We start from the raw sequence: 20,732 nt of genomic DNA, 5'->3' as shown, positions 1-20,732 counted from the left end.
ATTCTTCCTTGACAATTAAGACCCTCTAATCTAATAGCAGTGATATTGGAATTACAGCGAGGCCCTTTTGAGGGCATGTCAGGAAAAAAGGGCCGCCCTTCCCAATACAGCTGTCAAAGCACAAGGCCCTCCCCCATTCATGCCTGCTAAGCGTTTCTGATACACGTGCACACACACACACACACACACACACACACACACAGTAGGAAGGGGAATATGTTGAGTCTTTGACTGTGATCTTTGTAAAATGTGCTCTCTGTGCCCTCTTATCCAACCCTCCAAAGACTTGTTACAGCAGCTTTTGTTTTCTCTCTTCTCCTCTCTCTCTCTTTGTCTCTAAATTTCTCTTCATCTCATCCTCATTGATTCTCCCTGGTGTGTCAGGGATGTTGTTGCTTTCTGTTTTTCACTAGCAGGGCTTTTACAGACAACTAGACTGGTAGATTGGTGAAGTTGTCCCTTTGTGCTCCACAAGGACAGTTTCACTCTAATGGTTGCAGTTAAAGATTATCTTGGGTAAAATATATTTCAGCCTAAGGGATGCAACAGTTTTAGAGCTAGATTACATATACTAGATAAAGTTGTATCCGTGTAGGGGCTGTCTGCCCTGTCATAAGCTGCGATTTGTGACATCTCAGGCAGCAGGGTGGTATAGTAAGCAGGTATGTCATCCTGTAAGACGACACACAGGGAATCCTTTTACCCTGAGCAACATACTGAGCCCCTACCGGCTCGAGACTTTACTCTGTGCTCACCGCTGACCTATGTCTACAAAGAATGAGAAACAAAAGAAAAAAGTAAAATATCACATTGTTGACTAATTTCCTGTTTTGTTTTTTTCTGTCACTGTTATGCAGACTCCAGCTGAGCAGGCTAAAGTTCGAATGCATATGGTCCTCCAAGCTGCAGGTAAGTAGATGATTCCTCCTTTTTCGCTTCCCTCTTATCTTTTTTTGCTTCAAGAACAGAATATGGCAGCTGGCGCCTGCCAAATGCGGTCACTCACTCATTCAGGAATTCTAACTTGGAAAACGAGGCGGAGTACGAGAACACTGTGTCGAGCAGCGTCGGTCTGTCGTCTGCCTCGCTCTGCTCAATCACTTATTTTCACACCGGAGATGGGACTCATCTGTCAATATACATTTTTTGACATGCTTGCGGCATGGCTCTAGGGAAAGTCCGATTCATAAGCACACCCATGTGATCACCTCGGGCTATGTAGTAAAGCAGCTATTTACAGTGTGTTTGTAGTAATGCATTCTTGTGCCAAGGTTTGTTCAGAAATTTCAGTAACATAAAAACAAAAGTGAGTGAGTGCATAAGGAGTAAACACAGTAACACCGCTGCCCCACAGAATAACAATAAAATATACATTTAGTAAAATAAATAGAATAAAACAGAAGTAGTCCTGTAAATGACACTGAAAAGTTCTATTTACTGCTAGTTGGAGTGTCATTGGCAGAAGCCTGTGTTTATGGTCTAATGGCCATCATTTTGGCATTAATCTCCTGGTCAATCTCATTAATACTAAAGTGTTGTATGTCAGAGAAAAAAAACGTACATTTTTTTTTGCCATATTTCACATCCCTGCTGCACAAATGCTGCACTGAGCTGGGACTGAACCACAGTCTCAAGTACACACACTCTCCGCCATGGACCTGGACTGGTTTCGTACTTGTTTTCCCCACACACGGACAGACAAATGCATACTCTGAGTGCTTCTGGACCCATATTCACTGCAGCTTAATTTCAAACACTCCTCCCAGTACATAAGTCATAGATGTCACCACGCACGCGGTGTATATATTCCAGTGTGTATTCGAGGGGTAGAGTTGCGAGCCAGATGTGACAGGCAGAGATTGACTGTGGAGAGAGATGTCTTCATGTTTACAGTCATACACACACACACACACACACAGCCCTGCACTTCAGAACAGGGCTCTAATTTCACCACAGGAAATATATGAAAGAACCAGGCATCTATACATCATCTATAAAGCACCCAGCAGCCACACACTTACCTCATTTAGGACTTGTTCAGCCTTACTGTAGGCCACAGAACAATCTTGTGCTGTGGCCTACTACTACTTTCACTGGTTTGAACTTTGTTAGCCATATTTCATCATCCTTTCAGTTGACTCTGCATAGTTTAAATGTGGGAATTTGTGATGTCATGGACAGTTAGACCTTTGTTTTCCTTTTCTCTATTATGTTTTCTTGTATATGATGATGATGTCGTACTCATGGGGGTGAAGCATTAGAAAATTGAGCGTGTGGCTTTGACACAGACACAGGCCCAGGGCCAGACGTGGGACTAGAGACGGTTTAATGCACTGGACATGGCTCTGGTTTTCCTCTCTGTCCTGGAGGCTTCCAAAAGAACAGGTTTATGGCTCAGTCAAAGACTGTCTTCACCATAGAGTCTGGACTGGCCTGCTTTATGATCATATCGCCCATAATGATCCACGGTAAAATACAAATGACAAAACTCGATAGAGCATTTTCTATTTGGAACATGAAGTGATTTGTCATTTTGTTTGAGCTGGGGGTGGTTAGTGAGACAGTTTTAGATTTTGATCAATCTTGAAACCACAAGTTGATTTTCAGGACAAGATTGAATACGAGATTGTGTATTTAATGTCCTGTTGCTTCTTTGTGAACATAACATTGGATTGATGTAGCTAATTCTGCCTCTGTGCTGACTGGGTGAATTACTTAACATGGCCCTTTCTTGGGTAATATATTTTAAATAAGGCATATGTGAGTCATAGCTAGTGTGGTGAATGAGGAACTTGTTTCATAAAAGATAAAAGATTAATGCAATTTCGTGTTGTAATTGGGAAGATGGAGAAATTCGTAGACTATTTCCAGTCTGGCTATACAGGACATTTAAAAATTAAGACAAAATATTCCAGTTTACATCAGGGACAGTGATTGTGATATTACCTTTTGGCCCGATCGCCCTCTCCTAAATTGAGCCTTGTTTTCTGCTGCCTTTCTTCTGTCAGTGCCCTCACTAATTTAAATCTTGTTTGAGTAATTACAAATATTAGTCATATCTTTCTTTCTCAAGTCCTCTGACCCTGCAGCTGCTCAGTCTCTCACCAATATTCCCTCCATTTATCTTTTCTTGCCTCTCTCCGTCTGTCTGTCCTCTCACTGTCCGTCATACTGTCTTTGTTCCAGTGCTGTTAGTGGACAGAGGGAGATAGGGATGGAAAGAGGGAGGGATGGAGGGCGAGAAGGAAGCAGCAGATGTTGGGAGGTTGTGTGAATGTTAATGTCCTGACGTAGTCGTGGAGCTTAAGCCGCCTCCTCCTCCTTCCTCCTCCCTCCGTTCCTCTCTGAGCGCCCGCCAGGCTTTCTCTCTCGGGGTCTCCTGACATCCTTAAAGCCCGTGGCTCTCCACTCCTCTGCTCTGCTCTCTTCTACCGCTTTTTCTCCCATCCTCTCCCTCCCCTCCCTCCCTCCTTTTGTCCGTCTATGGACTCTCTCTAGTCAGTAGAGAGCAGATCATCCCATGGCTAAAGCGGCTCGGGCCTTTGTGTTGGGGGGCTCTGTGGACCTGTAATGAGCCCCCTCGGCTGGCCCGCTGGCCTGCTTAGTGCTCACTGGGGGCTTTGAGTGTGTGTGTGTGTATGTGTGTGTGCACGTGGAGTAGGATGAGGAGGTGAGAGGAGGAGGGCAACACTGGCCCCCAATGAAAGAGCTGGATGGATATGTTTATGGGTCACTTCCTGCTTGGCCTACATATCGAACACACACACACACACACACACACACACACACTACACCCCACACCCCATATTTTAAAGACAAATTCACCAGCTAATTTCATCGATGATAAGATAATTTTCTCAGTTTCATTGCCTTTAACTTAAATGTACTCTTACGCACATGGCTTTTATATAAAACCGACCTTACTATTGTCATAATATACATAAGTTACATGCCTTTTAAATAAAAATATTAAACATGTTACTGTGAAAAAATATCTCAGTTAACATACATGACTTTGCTTAATGGTATTTTACTGCTGGTCCCTGCTGAGGCTGCCTTATCCCAGCTTGTAGGTAAATATAGTTGGGCTGTATATACAGTAAAAAGTAGGAGTAGCTATGTGGAACCAAACATACAGGTTTCTGTCACTGATAGTCATTATGACATTCCTCTTGTTGTTTTGTAGCTTTACAGTGTTTTTTTTTTTTTCTTCCTGGATTACTTCACTTGTACGTCTTTTGACACATAGTGGAAACTCACATACATAATACACAAATGCACATGCACTGTGGCTGTCTTCCTGCCTTCAAAACCAGCACACTCACATTTACATTCATTCATATATACTCCTGTGCACACACATGCACTCACTCACACACACACACCAGCCACAACACCCTTATATATCTTTTATACTCTTTTCTTTTCAACCACTTGCTAGGTTCTTAGCTCTTTTCAGAGGGGTGTCCATTTCCACTCAAATGAGCATGAGCACTGTGCGCTGCAGCGGGCCTCTCCTTATCCACACGTCAATAGGGAGTGTTTGCAGAACACCCACTAAGGACCTGAGGGCCAAGGGTCATCAAAACCTCAGTCTTCTCCCCATTTGAACCTTTGACAGCAGCAAAACAAACAGTCCTTAAGATCCCATCAAAAGCATGAACTTGGCAGGGGCTCACCGATCTGAATTTACTTTGTCTTTTGGTTTGTCTAATTTTGACACCTGGCTGGAGTTGTTGGGGAGGCATGTACTCATTTCTGATTTTAATAACGTGACTATCTTTTTAGCGCTGAAGGTAAAAGAAAAGTCAAAATAAAGTCCTTGCCGTGCTGCACAGACCTACAAATGGACTATATTTGATTAACATAGTTTTTCAACACTGTAAGTGAAGATGCAATTTACAATTAATATTCAACAAAATCATGGTATTTTTACTGAAAAACAGTTATGTTTTGATGGAATTTTAAGTTTTCAGGTTATAAAATGTAATTTAAACATGCGCTTTTAGGTCAGGGTCTTCAGCAAATGTAGACATTGCTATGTGCTTATGTGTGTGTGAGGAAATTGAGGAAAAAATGTTTGAATATTATCGCATACAAAAATTAAAATTGTATTATTGTATGATGTAAGTTTCCTCAATATCAATATGCATGTAATAGTAAACCTTCCTATTTCACTTTGAAATGACGCAATTAGTAATCATTTATGAAGTTCTTTCTTTTCCTTAACAAATGTTTTTCTGGCATTTTAGGATATTTGAGAGGAGAGAAATATGAGAAAAGTGAAGGACACGCGTTGGATTTTTCCCCTGGCCGGCCGGAGTTGGTCAGACTTGTCGCGTTGATATGATGTGCTCAGTTCCATGGAGCACCCAGTTTAGCTTTGGGATAACCAGACGTACATTTGTGTCTTTTCTGCAGTTCTGTCTGTGATGGTGCGCGTTGTGGGCGAGTTTGTAGGAGTATGTCTCTCTTGCTTGTGTCTGTAAGTTTTTCTGTGTGTTTGTATCTGCTCTCTGATCGAGTGACAGACAGAAAAGGCAGCAGGGGGGCAGGGACCAGCCAAGCTTAGCAGCATCATGCGATTGGACTAATTCTTCCACAGTAAATACAGGGTATTAGGCTTCTCTGTCACAGCAGGGTTCCTGAAGAAACACACACACACACACACATAGACATGCACCCTTTCTATCCAGCATGCTACTTCTGTCCTCCGTTTTCCTTGGGCTTCCACCATTCGCTATCCCTCCGGCTTCCCCAGCCCACCCCCTTGGGCCCTGACAGATGTGTGCTGAACAGACCACATACATGGAGGGTGTCACCTTACCCCCTCTGGAACTAAAGGGCTAATGCACCACATTTAGGAGGCTGCCGCCCTTTGTTCTGCTAGGATAAGAGGTGACGGGTATGGGGAGACTGACATAGCTCTTTACATGGCCCAAGTCTCCTTTATTTCTCAGGCTTCTTTGTGTATATATATATACATATATATATATGTATAAAATAAACTTCTTTACCCACTCATTTTCTCTGTCCTTGAGATTTTGGATTCTGGATTTGTTGAGTAGTGAATTCCAGTCACCAAACTTCGTATGGCTGTGACACCAATTGTTTGGCTAAGGTGACTCTGACTAAGGTGATTGTCACAAACACCAGTCGGCGGTGGTCTACGTCTCAGAGGGGATTTCTCTGTAAAAAGCATGAGGGAATTACCCAGTAATAACTCCTAAATACATGTTCTCTTTGCTAAATGTGTTATTGTACTAACAGCAGCATCAGCAGCGGCATACCACTTGACTGGGAGCGGTCTGTGATGATAATGGGGGATTTTTGAACCAAAAAGGTGGTAAACAACTTGATGACCACCTTTTTGTGTGTGTTATTATTTGCTGAGAGGTTAAGGGATTCTTGTTTTTAAATTACTGCTGTTGAATTTTCTGATTTAACAGTGAATATTCAAAGATCACAAAGAACAACAACAACAAAAAATACAGACTGAAAATAAAATAGCTAATCATGACTCACGCAGTTTAATGATTAAAACAGCCTGATGTTTTTCCCTACAGCACTTTTTAAACACCAGTTATAAAAAACGTTATCTTAACAAATCAGCAGAGATGCTTCCAGGTTAGCTGCATTGTAGGGATTTAGTCTGATACTCATTTTGGTTTCCTTTTTTTTTTTTCCCCTTTTTGTTGAAATGTTTATGTGAAATATTCAAGCATAAAGCCAGAAATGTAACAACACAGCTTCTGCCATATTCAAATACAGGAAACAATTGCACAAGAGCGACAGAAATCCCCTTCGCATCTGTGGAGGAATGCGTCTCCTGTTGTCCTTTGGGAGGATAATGGCACAGGGGGTGTCCTGTAATTTAGTCTCCATAACCATTGATCAGCTGGATTTATGTGCCATTACCTCACAGTCAACAGTCGTAATTATGTCTCACAGAGAGAGAGAGAGAGAGAGAGAGAGAGCACAGCCTCCAGATACACAGGACCCAAATACCTGAATAAGCTTTTATCAAACAGCCCCTGCCGCTCACTTAGTCGCAGATTGACACTGGTGGCAGACCGACTGACCTCCAGATGAGAGGGGTGGATGGATGGATGGATGGATGGATGGAAGGGTTTGTCGAGCTCAGTTAGAGAACCATACGTCTTCGTAAGAGCCCTGTGCCTCAAGCTGTTGCTCTGAGCCTCTCGAAAGACGTCTGTTTAGGCTTTAAAGCTGAGTTTAAAGAAAGGATGTGTCTGCAGTGGATCTCTGTGGTCCTCTGCACCTACAAGTGGATTTTATTTATTTCAGTAAGAAACTGACCTTCCAGTTCAAACATGTCTGTCAGTGGCAGAGCGGACTGAGTGACCTAAGGACTGCATAGATCACAGTTTTATGGACAATTGATTTTTGGTTTGTTTTATGGGTATAATAAACACAGGTCCGGTTGCACCCCCCTGGTTTTCTCTTAGCTATAGTAAGCTTGTGATACCCTCCCCCTGCCCCTCTCATCCTCCCACCTTGCAGATGCAGAACATTTCACAGGGACTGTTTTGCAACAATTTTGATTAGCAATTTATTTTAGATAAAATGCCAAAAATACGCTGGTTCCAGCTTCTTTAAATATGAATATTAGTTGGTTTTCCTAAACTTTGATAATTTTAAATTAAATGTCTTTTTCTTCTTTTTTTTTTTTTTGGTATTTTAACACCAAGAAAACAGCTAACGGATTCATTGATCATTTAAAAACGTTTTCTGGTTCCAGATTCTCATGTGGGAAATTAGCTCTTTTTCTTGTTTGTTTGTTTTGTTTTGTTTTGTTTTGTTTTTTAATGTAGTAAACGTCTTCAGGGTTTGTTGACTGTTGGTTGAATGAAACAAGACAATTGAAGATGTCTCCTCGGGCAATTTTCACTATTTTTCTTAGAAATAGGAATACGAATTGATTATTTGAGAAAAGAGGTGTCAGTTGCAGCCCTAAAAGCAGATATTATATTTGAGTAGGTGTTATTTATGTTTTTATTATCTTGCTTCGTGTTTGTCTTATTTCAACAGTAGTTGTCATTTTCTTGAGGTTTTATGTCTAGGCAGTAGCAACTTACTTGACAACTTTACTTGTAGCTCAGCTGGCACAGCGTACACACTGTGTTGTAAGCCCTAAACGCAGCAATGCTGGATGTTATAACCTCTAATAACCTTCCTCTCGTTTCCTGCCTGTCTTCACCGGTCACTGTTTAATAAAGCTGTAAAGCCCCAAAAAGTGATGTTTACAGAAAACCTTTTCTTTCCTTGTTTTGGTGAACATTACACAGTAAACTGTACCCGAAAAAGCCACTGAGAGGAAATCTCTGATTCTGTGTGTGTGTGTGTGTGTGTGTGTGTGTGTGTGTGTGTGAGAGAGAGAGAGAGAGAAAGAGGGGGATTGAGAAGGCTTTGTTTTTCTTCTGTGGGCAGATTTCAAACAGCATCTGGTGAGCTCTTGAAAAAGATCGTTATGAGTGTGTTCAAATCCAAACTGAATCATTTTTGTACCCTCCTTCCTCCTGTTTTTTTTCTCCTTGTTATCGGTGTTTGGAGACACATGGTGATACCCCCCTCCTCACTCTCTCCCTCTCTCTCTCTCCCTCTCTGTCCCCCTTCCTCTTAACATGTAGACATTTCCATAACAGAAAAAGAATATTTTTAATTTGCTGCTTTCCATAATTTTGCAACATATGGTATAAACGATTTTGATGCAAATGTATGTGCTAATTATTTGCAGACGAGCCTTAAACAGGCCTGCCATTGAAGTGGAATGAAAGCAAATTTGCAATCACCTTAAATTTTGCTAACCATTTACTGTTAAGTAAACTTTGCTAAGTAATTTAATTACCTTGGGCCGCTGGCAGGCGCTCAGGGCCTTTTTTCAGGAGGGGGTGGAGAGGGAGGCTGAATCCAAAGAACGCAGAGTGAGGGAGATGAGAAGGAGAGAGTAAAGACAGTGTATACTGGCAGCAACACTATTACTGAATTCTCACCATGTGGAAGGTATTGCAGGAAAATATTTTTTTGGAATCTTTTAACAACTTGTCCTGTGATGACATCTGGTTTTTAGGATCTCTTTAAGTTTGTGTGTTTGTTCATGTTTCTTCAGGGGCCTAATGGATGTAGCTGTCTGATTGGCCCTGGAATAAACATTAATGCAATGCAGCAAAGTGTAAACCTGTGCATTCTTGTCTTTGTGATTTGTAATGATTTCAACTCTCTGACAGACTATTCTTCATTTTAAGGCTTTATTTATGCCAAAAGTTTAATTGCATTTGGCCTAACAACAAGTGAGCATCTGACTGACTCATCACATAACATCTGATGCTGTCTGTCCATGCTAAATCTGTGCCCCTGATATGTAACCGCTCAAGTAAAAGATGGGTGAGAACTCGCTATCTTCTTTGTTTTCAACAGAAAACACAGTTTATGTTGTGATATTTAGATATTTCTTTACTGGAAATGATATGCAATATTGCTAACAGCTAGTAGATTAGTAGTAGCGATGTCTGTATGTATGGCTTTATTTACATTTTTGTGGTGAAGATGTCATTTACATAATTCCCTTATTTTCAGCTTTATGAATGAACCGTTCCTTGCCCATGCAGCCCTTACAACATGGGCGATGGGAATAAATATAAACAGCAAAAAGCAGACAGCCAGGATGGCACACTGTTGTTAATCATTATCGTTGTCTTAGTTAATTTTTATTGAAATTGAGAGGGCATTTGCATTGCGTTTATGACAGCTACAAGGAGATAGGTCCATATTTAAGGGGGGATGGGGGAGGCTCTTCTAGAATAGGTTTGTGTGCCTTACTGTTCAAAAAACAAGTTTTCCTCATACTGTACATTTCTGCAGCACCTCAGTTGACCCTCTGTGCGAAAGGTTCTGTTTTCACTCCTGTCTCTTTAAGACCCACCTCCCAAAAAGCACAGTTTGCTCTGATTGGGCAGTACACTCCCAGGAAGCCAAGCAGGCACCTCCTACTGTATTTCTGCTCGGCTCTGCCGGTGTTTTTGCAAACAGGGAATCACTGTAATCGAGTCCAACTTCAGTTCTGCTGTGAATATCACTGCAATCACGGCTTTCAAATAATAACTTCACCATCGCACATGTTCGAGCAGCACTCACAGAATTGGTTAATGACGATGAGAAAACTTAGCTTTAAGCTAATCCTGGTACAATTCAAATAGTAAATTTGTAAAATATTGTCACTTTACAAATAAATTACATAGATAAATGGAGATAGACTGACAGCTTATATGGGATGTTTCCCTGCCTTTCACCCATTGCATGCTGGGACGAGCCCCATCCCCCTGTGTCCCTGAATAAGAATAACTGGGCATAGAAAATGGATGGATGGATGATCCGCATTCCTGTCATAGATGGACCAGGATGGGTTGCTGCAGCAACCTTGGCCTTCGTACACTAATCACACTGGGTTCTTCTGATGGCGCTTTAGATGATTGAATTGATTGGTTGTCTTACTTTAAAGTGCAGCAACAACTCCAAGGTTTGTTTGATGTCACTTCTTCTACAGATAAAATGTTTTCCAGTTGTGGACTAAAATTATTCTGTTATTCTGTACCTTAATATGCAGCTCAGCTGTTGTGCTACATGATTGAGTCAGTGGGAATGGCAGATGTAAATGAAGTCAAAAGGGATGAATGATATGACGACGACACCTGTGATTGCTTGCAGTGTTTCAGGTGAAAAATAGAGGAATGCTCTGTTTAATAATACAGTGGTGGTTTGATTCCCAGCTCCTTCTAACAGCATGTTAAAATGTCCTTGAGTAAGAGACGGGATGAATGTTTATGTGTGCACATGTGGGTTCCACTGATGATGAGCTGGCAGCAGCAACATGCAAAGAAGTGTAGCAATGTGCCGACAGAGGCAGTGAAGAAGACTGCTACAAAGGGAACAAGTAAGCAATGCAGGATTTAAAATTTTAAAAATTCAGCACATTTGTTAGACATCAAGAATAAATATCCACAATGCATTTGGGTGGGTGACACTGAATGTAAACATAACTTTTGTTGCTGACTGGTGTTAACTTTGCACGTGTCTAAATAGTAAAAAGAGACTCATTGCAGCTGTTTCTCTAAAGCAAATATACAGGACTATATTCTCTCACATGATAAAAGTACAAATAAACACAAAAACAACAACTGTCACAGTGATATCAGAATATTGATATAATTAAATCAAAAATTAAATGAAATAAATGTCCATACATCAATACTTCATTTTTCTCTTCTTCCAGAGCACCTCACCCTTATGGAGAAAAAGGTGAATACACTGGGTGGGGGGTCTGTATGCTCCACTGTGGACAGTTTGTGTGTGCACCCACTAATTTCACTTATTAGAAAGTTTTCATGTTGTCTCTTTCTATCAAATACAACTGTCATTTTAAAGGAGCCAATACTTCTGTCAGTTTTCTTTTTCTTTTTTCTCTCGTCAATATGACCTCTCTCTGGCAGTAAAGTTGAAACAGCTTCTTCTCTCCTTTCACACCAGCGATGCTACACACACACACACACACACACACAGATGAAGGCAAGGGCTTGGATGGAATTGAAGTAATAAAAACCTCTTTGTTTTAGTTTGTATTGGACCATTCATCATCACATTATTTAATACGAGGCTGTAATTGTGCCATCCCCAACCATCGCTAATGGCTGTGTTCGTCTGTGTTTGCTTTGTTGATGGAAATGAATGAAATTAGGATAAACAACCGCAGAGTCGCGTGTAATCAAGCCCTGATTAATGTACCGCCGTTTCAGCGCCGTTTCTCATTCCACAACACCTGATATCTTTCCCATAAACAAATTCTGTTTGTCTAAATGAAGAAATTAAATGACGCATTTGATGAGTTTATGATTGACCCGGTCCGGCTCGTGGCTCATTATTCTCTGTCTGTTGAGGCCAAGAGGTATGTGACTAATGCTCTGTCACTTCCCACATGAGGATTTATCACCACCACTGATTAATGGCAGCCAAACAGCATTTTAATAATTTTATGATTGTGGTTTCTGGCAGTCACAAAGAGAGAGAGAGGGAAAGGAAGATAGAGGGTAGCAGGAAGGAGGTGCAGGGATGGGGGGTGTTTGGAGGAAAAGGGTCCAAAGAGAGAGAGAGAGGAAGCGACAGAAAGTGTTCATCCCAGATTAAATGTTTTATGCCATTGTAGGCTGTGCAGACAGGAGGCATGATTATGCGCCTTATGAACATCCCCATGAATCTTCCTCTCGCACTTGAAAAGTATTTCATACACATGTTTAATGAATTTCACCCACCTTATTATTACATTTACTTTTTCCACTGGAAAGCAACAAATTGGCAACAAATCTGTGTAAAATACATCAACTGTGAACGATTGCTCTGTCCCCCTCAGGGGGGTGAAATGTGGAGGTGGCCCACAGAATGGGGCTGATTTACAGGTTGGGGGAAGGAGGGGTTTAAACATCAGCTCGGCAGGTGGAGATCATGATATAGCTCCTAGATTTTATGGCACAGGCTGATATCTCACAGCAGATACTGATAAAATAATTTGAGATAATCTTACGGATGGAGAAATGAGAAATTTGTCATGCGTTAATGTTTAAGACTCCAGACCAGTTTAATCGTACCAAGTTTAACTCCAACTCTGGCAAGGTTTCAGGCTACATTTTTGTGACCAGTCACTCCTTCAGTTCCAGGCTAAAATTTGGTTGAACCCATTATTTTGCCGCTGCCATGCAAACAGATTGCATGGATAGACAAAACTGGGTATAACTGGGGGAGATCCAGGGCTGTTCCCCACAGAGGAAAATTTTGTCAATTTTGACCATAAAGTGCATCAATCTGGCCTACTCTACAGAGAAAAATGTTGTTGTTTTTTGTTTCAAGCCTAAAAGTTATTATTTTTTTATCCACACATTATATCAGCAGGTTCAGTACAATAGAAATTGCACAGAAAACCCACCTCAGTCTTTTAATGGTAGCATATTCTATATTTATCCTATAATGCCCTTCAAAACAAGCATTACAAGGTGGTAAAAATACAACATGAATGTCAGGAAATGGTCAAATATTTATAAATAAACAAAAAATAAAAATATTACAGTTTCCCTAAAGCAGGACTAATAAAAGCCAGTCTTTCTAAACTGTGCTTGGGAAACAAAAGCTAGTTTCTAAGGTTCAGATATGTTAGTCTGTAAAATTACACATTGATTATGTAAAGTCAACCATCTGGCTAACTGGGGCAGACCAACTGCAGTGTTACATCACCAAAAGACATACTGACCCACAAGATTTTAGGGCTGAAACTCGGCTACAGCCTCACGCCTCTTTTGTCTCTAAATACACAATTAAATTTTAATAGAGGCCAAACAGTCCCCCATGCCCTGGACTGAAATAACTTATTCACTTCAGCTCTGGAACTGATTTGGTGTCAAGATACTTTTACAACCCCGATTATTTCAGTGTTAGTGACATACATTACATTACATTTGTCTTTATTCTCAAAGGGCTGAAGGGTTCAGTTCGACATGCACATGTTGCACTGAGTTCAATGGTTCTGAACAGCATGTGTTTCATTCCTGCCACACCAGCAACCTTTCAAAGTGAATGTTAGTTTGAATTAGATTAGTGTGGGTCATTTTTCCTCCTAACTCAGAGACACAGGAATAAACGCAGCACGGCTGATAAACATTTAGACACCTGTCGTCTCCAATCTCGCATTCCCAGCCTCAGGAACAGATGGAAGTCATGAGTGGTTTCAAACTTCTAATGGAGTCCTAATTTTGTGCAGATTGCGCTCTTACCCTGCCTCAGCTAACACACCACACACTCAGCTTATTATTACTCTGTTCTATCTCCTTTACATGCTTCTGTGTACTCTATCTCTACTCTATCTCCCGCTCTCAGTCTCCTGCTTCCTTTCTCACTCTGTTGCCATTTTGAGAGTCTAGATTTACAGTGTAGATGAATCTGAGCTGCAGTTGACATCTTACTATTAAACCTGAGCATTAACTCTGCGATGTCAATAAAAAATTTGACTTTTTAATGAGTTTTGAAAATAAATGTATAAATAGAATATCCTGTTGTACATTTTATTTGAGGAAATTGTACAAATAACAAATGCCAGTAAGTTTAAGTAATAATCGTAAAACCTTTTTTACTTCAAAAATCTACAAACATCATATGAAATTAATTTCTCCCTCACATTTCCTGGGGTAAATTCCACTTCTACAATTTCACGTTTTTCAGATTTGTATTAAATTTTTTTGTTTATCTGGTTTTCATTGTGATTACAAGTTTTTTGATTTATAATCATAAGGTAGTGATTAAGTCCGGCTGTAGATACACATCAGCTTCACATCCAGACTGCGGAGGTTGGACAAAAACTTCCAAAGTCTGCGTCATAAACAATTTGTGACTGAATGACTTTCACAGTCCGGTGAACGGTCCGTTCCCAACACATACTGTACTCTTAGCATTCATGTACTCTGCTCCAGACAACAACCCCCCCCCAACACACTCACACACACACACACTTCATATCTTCCATTCAGCTTTGGCATTGTGCGTGCTGTCCACGCTCAGACATAACAACCCAAACAGATGATGAAGGAGACATCCACCCTCGGTCATTCAAAAGGACGGCGCAGCCACATTATTTACAGTAGGCCTACACGCACTCATGCACACACACACCCAAATGCACATCTAAATTGTTCATTTGTCCAAGATGCCACGCCCCACACTTTCCCCTTCCTTCCCCTCTCCCTCTGCAGTCCAAACTTAGTGGTTCCAGCAGAGGGGTGAAGAGAAATAAACAGCTGATTAATCTTCCACTGGCCCAGTCTTCCACATTTCTGCCTAATTGGTAAACCAGGCAATAAGGGGCCCCTGGGTACCGGTCTCCTCCCAACCAGGACTCTGTCTCCTAAACCAGAACTCCAGCCGCGTGTTTAAGGAGAAATAAATATTAGAAAGTACATTGCTCCTCTTTCATCTCCTCGTGCTGAGAGGAGGGAATTGCTGTGGGAGAATTAATGTTCATTTAATTTCCCCTCTTTCTTCTGCTCATATATTTGCATTCTTCAGGTATTTCTTGTCTCCCCATGTTTCCCTCTCTCTCTCTCTCTCTCTCTCTGTTTGTCTCTCATGCACACACACACACACACACACAGAACAGGGCCTTTTTTCATAGCCACTACATCTGCAGGACACATGTTCAGTAACTGTACATTTGTGCGCACCATGAATTAGAGTGTGTCAGCTTAAGAGAAAGATGTCCGGGCCTGTATCTGCCGATGGTGAAAGTATATTTTTCTGATGTCTTGAACATTGTTCCTTGTTACCAAAGGCTGATATATCTCCCTCACGTTGATTCATGTCTTTTTAGAGCCAATGGACAAAGCCAAAGCCAGTCCAGACTGCAGACTCCAGCGCAGAGATTGATATAATCGGCTCTGTTCATGCTCAGAATAAACTTATCTTGCTCTTCGACTTTAGCTATCTAGAGGCAAGATCCACAAGTGGCCTCGAATTTACAGTGACAGTCGCATACCTGGAAGGTCACAACGGCCATGGGTTATCTGTTAAAGATTGAGCTGAGCCCTAAAGTCTCTAAAATGTTTATATGTTCATCTTTCATCAAGGTGAAAATTTGTCTTGCTAGCTGCTGGGTTATATAAGCAAGGGAGATTAAAAAAAAAAGTTTGCTTTATATTTTTGCTCAAAGCAGCCATTCATGTTACATCAAAATCTTTAACGACATGTTAGGCATTTTTGACACGGTGCCGTCATTACTTTGTAGTTCTGTAACATTTAATTGAAAGTTACCAAGGTGCAGCCGTCTTGTCACAGAGGTAGTGAAGTTTTTTGTTCCAGACAGGTTTGCCATCCCGCAAAATCTTCTCCCACTCACTGTTACCCCTGACTGGTTTTTCTGTTGTTTTGTCCACATCAGTTGTATCGGTGGGGGTAGGTTAGTAACAGTAACACATCTCTGTATAATGCAGTGCAACTCAACAGCACCACAAACTACGTCCTACAAAAGGTTCACAAAGTTGAATACTCAACCGCTGCTTTGCTGGGATTCCCTGCACCTTGTGCTGTGCATGTGTGTGTGCGTGTGTCAGTTAAAGAGCGCATGTGTGTGATCTCCATTCATCCTCTCTATCTGAGATTAGTTGAACTGCAGTTGTGAATTTGATGTGTAATCTTCTTTCTAATGGTGACAAACCTTGTAATCCCTGTAATCATTCTGCCCGGGTTTTACAGAACCAGGTATGACCTCTGGCCCTGACTTGATGGAGTTTATGTACTTAGAAAAGCTTACAGGAGTCTTGATTACTCCTGCTGTGACAAATAGGTGAGTAGTGAGAGAGAGGAATGGACACACAAGGGGATCCTCAATTTTGACAAAATCTACAGTATGTTTGACACGTGGGAGAGTGTGAGTGTGTATGTATCTGTGTGTGTGTGTGTGTATGTATCTGTGTGTGTGTGTGTGTGTGTTGGGGGGTGTCTCCAGATCAGGACTAATCTATGAGATCAGCTGCAGTGAATAAGCTAGTCGTTATTCTGAATTGGCTGGGATATGTCGTTATATGACAGAGAGCGAGGGTTTAAATCCCTCAGCCAGTATTGTTGGGACTTCTATACAAGCTGGCTTTCTCCCCCCCCCCCCCCCACACACACACACACACGTGCACACACACACACCAGTATGAGAGCAAGGATGAGCATTCATGATAAATATATAATCCCCACACACACACATACACACACCATTAAACCCGGTGGATTACAGTTTGGGGAATTACAGCAGGGATTTCTGTTGTCTCTCTTTCTGTCTTGCTCTTTCCTCTCCTCCTCCTCTGCTTTCACTGCCCTCGCTTGTCAACAGCCCCACTTGGCCCTGGTTGCCAATCCAAAGCTTTGATGAGTCGGTGTCAGCTATTTGTTTGGCCAAGCACAAATGGATCTCTGAATAGAAAGAGTGTATGAGAGAGAGAGAAAGAGAGAGAGAAAGGAAAGCTGAAGAAGGGGGAGAATGGCCATATTGGCATGTGATAATATTGAGAAGTAATCTGCCACCTTCTTCCTCCTCTTTCCTGTTGTCTCTCTCACAGGTCTCGCTTTCTCTGCTTCTCTCTCTCCTTCGCTCCATTCTTAACTCTGTCTCTCGCCCTTTATCTCTTAAACACAGACTGTGCCAGTGTCGGCTTGCAGCTGATTACCGGTGTAATCACTCACATTTTAGATGATGTGATAGGAGAAAAGGCCTACAAATCATCTTAACACCCCACTGAATCCCCTGAACTCCCTCTCCTGAAGACGGTGGCCAACAACAACCACTTTATTTTTGTCCTCAATTTTTTTCTTTCTTAAACTGTAGGCCAGAAAATTCCCTCAGAAAAGCCCAGTTAAAACAATGCCTGAGTAAGCCCATTCTGCCAATATCCGCCGCTTATTTCAGTGTAATGTAAGCCCTGGATTTGCCAGTGTAAGTAGATTGGGGCACAATGTAAGTACAAGTGGAGTTGATGTAGCTAACTTTGTTCTGTGTGGAAGCTTGCCGTGTCTTAGTGAGGGCTGCTCTCTCTGCCTTTGTCAAGTTTTTAGAGCTTTCAGTAACCAACAGCCTGCTGCACCTGCAAGAGTTGCATACCTCCAAGTTATTGTGTTTACTGATGATTGTGAGAGCAAACATATCTTATAAGTTGAAAAACTTTTTTTTTTTTGTCTAGTCACGCAGATTCTTTTGCAAATGAAACCAAGACTAACACACTTCAAACTTTATTTACTGTAAAGAGTTTCTTCACAACAATTAGGTTGTGTTGGTAAGTATAGAATTTGATCCGACATGGTGCGAGCATTGTATCTAACTTTAAATTTTGGTTCACGTTTTCTGGGTTTTCATTTGCCTCTCAAAGCCTTTCCATAAATGAGATTTTTCCTCATTGTGGTTTACTGAGGTGCAGCAGACATTTACTTTATGTGGGTTTATTGTCATTTGGCATTGGCCACATATCACTTTGCAGCTCGCCGGGTCAGTATTTATCCATCCAGTCAGAGCCAGAAAGCAGAAAACAGTTGTCAGATTAATGCCTGAAGATTCCCATTTCATATTATATTCGACATCAGTTTTTCCCCCCAATATTCAGTGCCACGTTGCGACTATAGTTGTAGATTAAGGCGTATATGTGCATCAGATACCTTTAAGTAATGCGAGTGAAATGAGAGCAGTAGTAACGACCAGGACGAGCTCAGTGCTGTTCACTTTTACTTAACTGTCTTCATCCGGTTAATATTGGAAAAATTACATGTAAACATAATCACTGCACTGAAAAGCACCTCGGTTTTTCCTTTGTGTGTGTGTTTGTGTGTTGCAGCTTGTGGAACTGTTAATTACACATGAAGGGGTCCCTTAGCAGCAGGCCCGGAGCCCTAAGGGGCCAGTGGCGGGGCTGGTGGGACGGGGGAAACAGATTATGGCGGTCTCGGGGCACCAATAGAGGACCAGATGAACCAGCAGGGGCCCCATTCTTTTATTCATTCCCCCAGTGGACCCCTCCACAGGTCCTGGACATGGGACCTGCTCACATTTGGCCAGGACTGCATTATAAAACAATTATTTTTTGTGTCAGACATTTTGTTGAAATAATTGTCGTTACACAGGATGTGAATCTCATCAATTTAAGGATTTGAAGAGTTTGAATTACGAGGCCCAAGTTGGCCAAAATCAGCAGATATCGTTTTGTGAGTACGTGTGTGAACAACAGCAGACTTGAAAGAAATCACGTGTGTGTGTGTGTGTGTGTTTTAAGTCCTGTAACACACTACTGTATCGTCTTAATGAGGTGCGTTTCTGTGCGTCAAGGGGTGATAATCCCGTCTCCCGTCTGCACAGCCCCAGTGAAACCTCGCTAAGCCACTTCATTCACTTTGATCCGGTTTTGGGGGTGGGGGGGTGCAGTTTAATTTCCCATAATGCTGTTGATCAATGATTTCCTTTCAGCACTGATGTAATTAGTGGTTTTAAGCCAGTTTTGTGCTCTTATCTGACTGCATTTTGTTTTGAGGGGAGGGGAGTATTATTGAAGAGTTTTAAGGAAAAATCAATACCAGCTCATGCAGTGGGTTACATGAGCACATGTACACAAACCAGGACCTGTGTGTGTGTGTTGTAGTAGAAGTTATATAGACCAGTTGGTGTAGTTTACAGAGTGGTGAAAATTAACAGTTACGGTAATTTAAGTCTTGCCCTAACAAGTCTGCTAAATAATTAATCAAATTAAAACATAGATCTGGTATGATCCTATTAATAACTAGTTGTTTTATTAATTAACTTGATTAAGTGGTAAGCTTGAGCAGGGTGGCCTGATTGCAAACGGTCAAATGATTAAAACGAGCCTTTGTTGGCATCCCCCATTGATGTTCAAGTGCTATTTTCTCCTCAGTACAAATGAGTTAACCTTTTATTTTAAAAGTGAGGGGAATAGTAGACAAGTCCAGAGTTCCTGTGAGTGTATGGAGTAACATTGGTTCTTCTGGACTGTTGCCTCTTTTCTTTTCTTTTTTCTCCTGATGTATCACACCGCTGTGCGAGAGGGCGCAGAACAGAGCGAGCATGGGGTCATCAAAAGCAAGGCAAGAAGTACCGAACACACGCTCCTTCTCAGAGATACGTCTACGCATGTATGTCACAGCCTGCAAAAGAGCTGTGCCCCACGAGCATCATAACTGTACCAAATCCAGACATCTGGACCCAGATTAGTTATTCAGACATGTAATAATCAGAAAAGAAAAAGAAAGACTTTGTGTGTGTGAGTGTGTGTGTCTTTAGTGGTTTTACTTCCTCCCAGAGAGGAAGAGGAAATAAAATAAAAGTGTTGGACAGTGGAACACCGTCCAGCTTTCTGTTTAGGAGTGTGGACTGAATGGCCATGATGCATAAATGCAAGTTTCTCCTTAGCAATCCTAAATATAAAGCCTGATTGGCTAAGGAGTCCAAATGGGAAAAGATGTTGCGAACAACATGGTAATGATTATGATTAATGATTATGCACTGACAGATCAGTGAATAATCAGAATGTAACAAACATGTGAGCAGTTTGATTTCAAAACTGCTTATTTACATAACAAAACTAAGAAACAGAACACCTTGCTATTTGCACTCAGATATCAAATATATGGTCTTAAAAAAAAGTCTGTTGAAAAGCCCGGAAATTCTTCAAAAACTGGAATTTCAAAATGAAAAATGTATAAAAACCCCTGCAAACTGTATTGCATGAAGCATCAACGTATCTCATTTTGGCTGTCGAACACGCTGCAGTAGCATTGATGTTGGCGGGTGTCAGAGGTTGAGTTCATTAACTTGATTTGTGGATGATGATGCAACAGGGGAAAACATGGCTCACGTGTCTGATTATAAATGTTAATGAAAGTCGAATTCTTGCATGGAGTCAATTCAAATGATTGTATTTCATTTGTGCTGCTTTTTGCCAAAAGAAACAAGGTGGCTGTTTTGCTGGGCTCAATGTCAGACACGCGTGCACACGAATAAACCGTTTCCTGGTGCGCTTTCTATCCATAATGTGTGTTTGTTCCTAAAAGTCTTGTCCAGTGTCAATTATAGAGCTGTCTGCAACTTGAGGCAACTCCCAGAGTCTCACACCTGTCATTTGGTGGGCAGGTTTGACCTCCTC

At 41.4% G+C, this 20,732-nt stretch overlaps 1 protein-coding gene across 3 annotated transcripts in view; it reads left to right on the top strand.

Annotated features, from left to right (window-relative positions):
* Window positions 1-20,732, top strand: part of rsrc1 (arginine/serine-rich coiled-coil 1) — a 107,262-nt gene that overhangs the window by 51,681 nt on the left and 34,849 nt on the right. For all 3 annotated transcript variants that reach the window (XM_046389120.1, XM_046389119.1, XM_046389121.1), the window contains exon 6: window positions 858-909. In XM_046389120.1, coding sequence (XP_046245076.1) covers window positions 858-909 — 52 coding nt within the window. The remainder of the gene's footprint in view (window positions 1-857; window positions 910-20,732) is intronic.

The sequence above is a fragment of the Scatophagus argus genome, chromosome 5 (assembly GCF_020382885.2).
Source record: "Scatophagus argus isolate fScaArg1 chromosome 5, fScaArg1.pri, whole genome shotgun sequence".
NCBI lineage: Eukaryota > Metazoa > Chordata > Actinopteri > Scatophagidae > Scatophagus > Scatophagus argus.
This window is presented reverse-complemented; position numbering and strand designations above follow the sequence as displayed.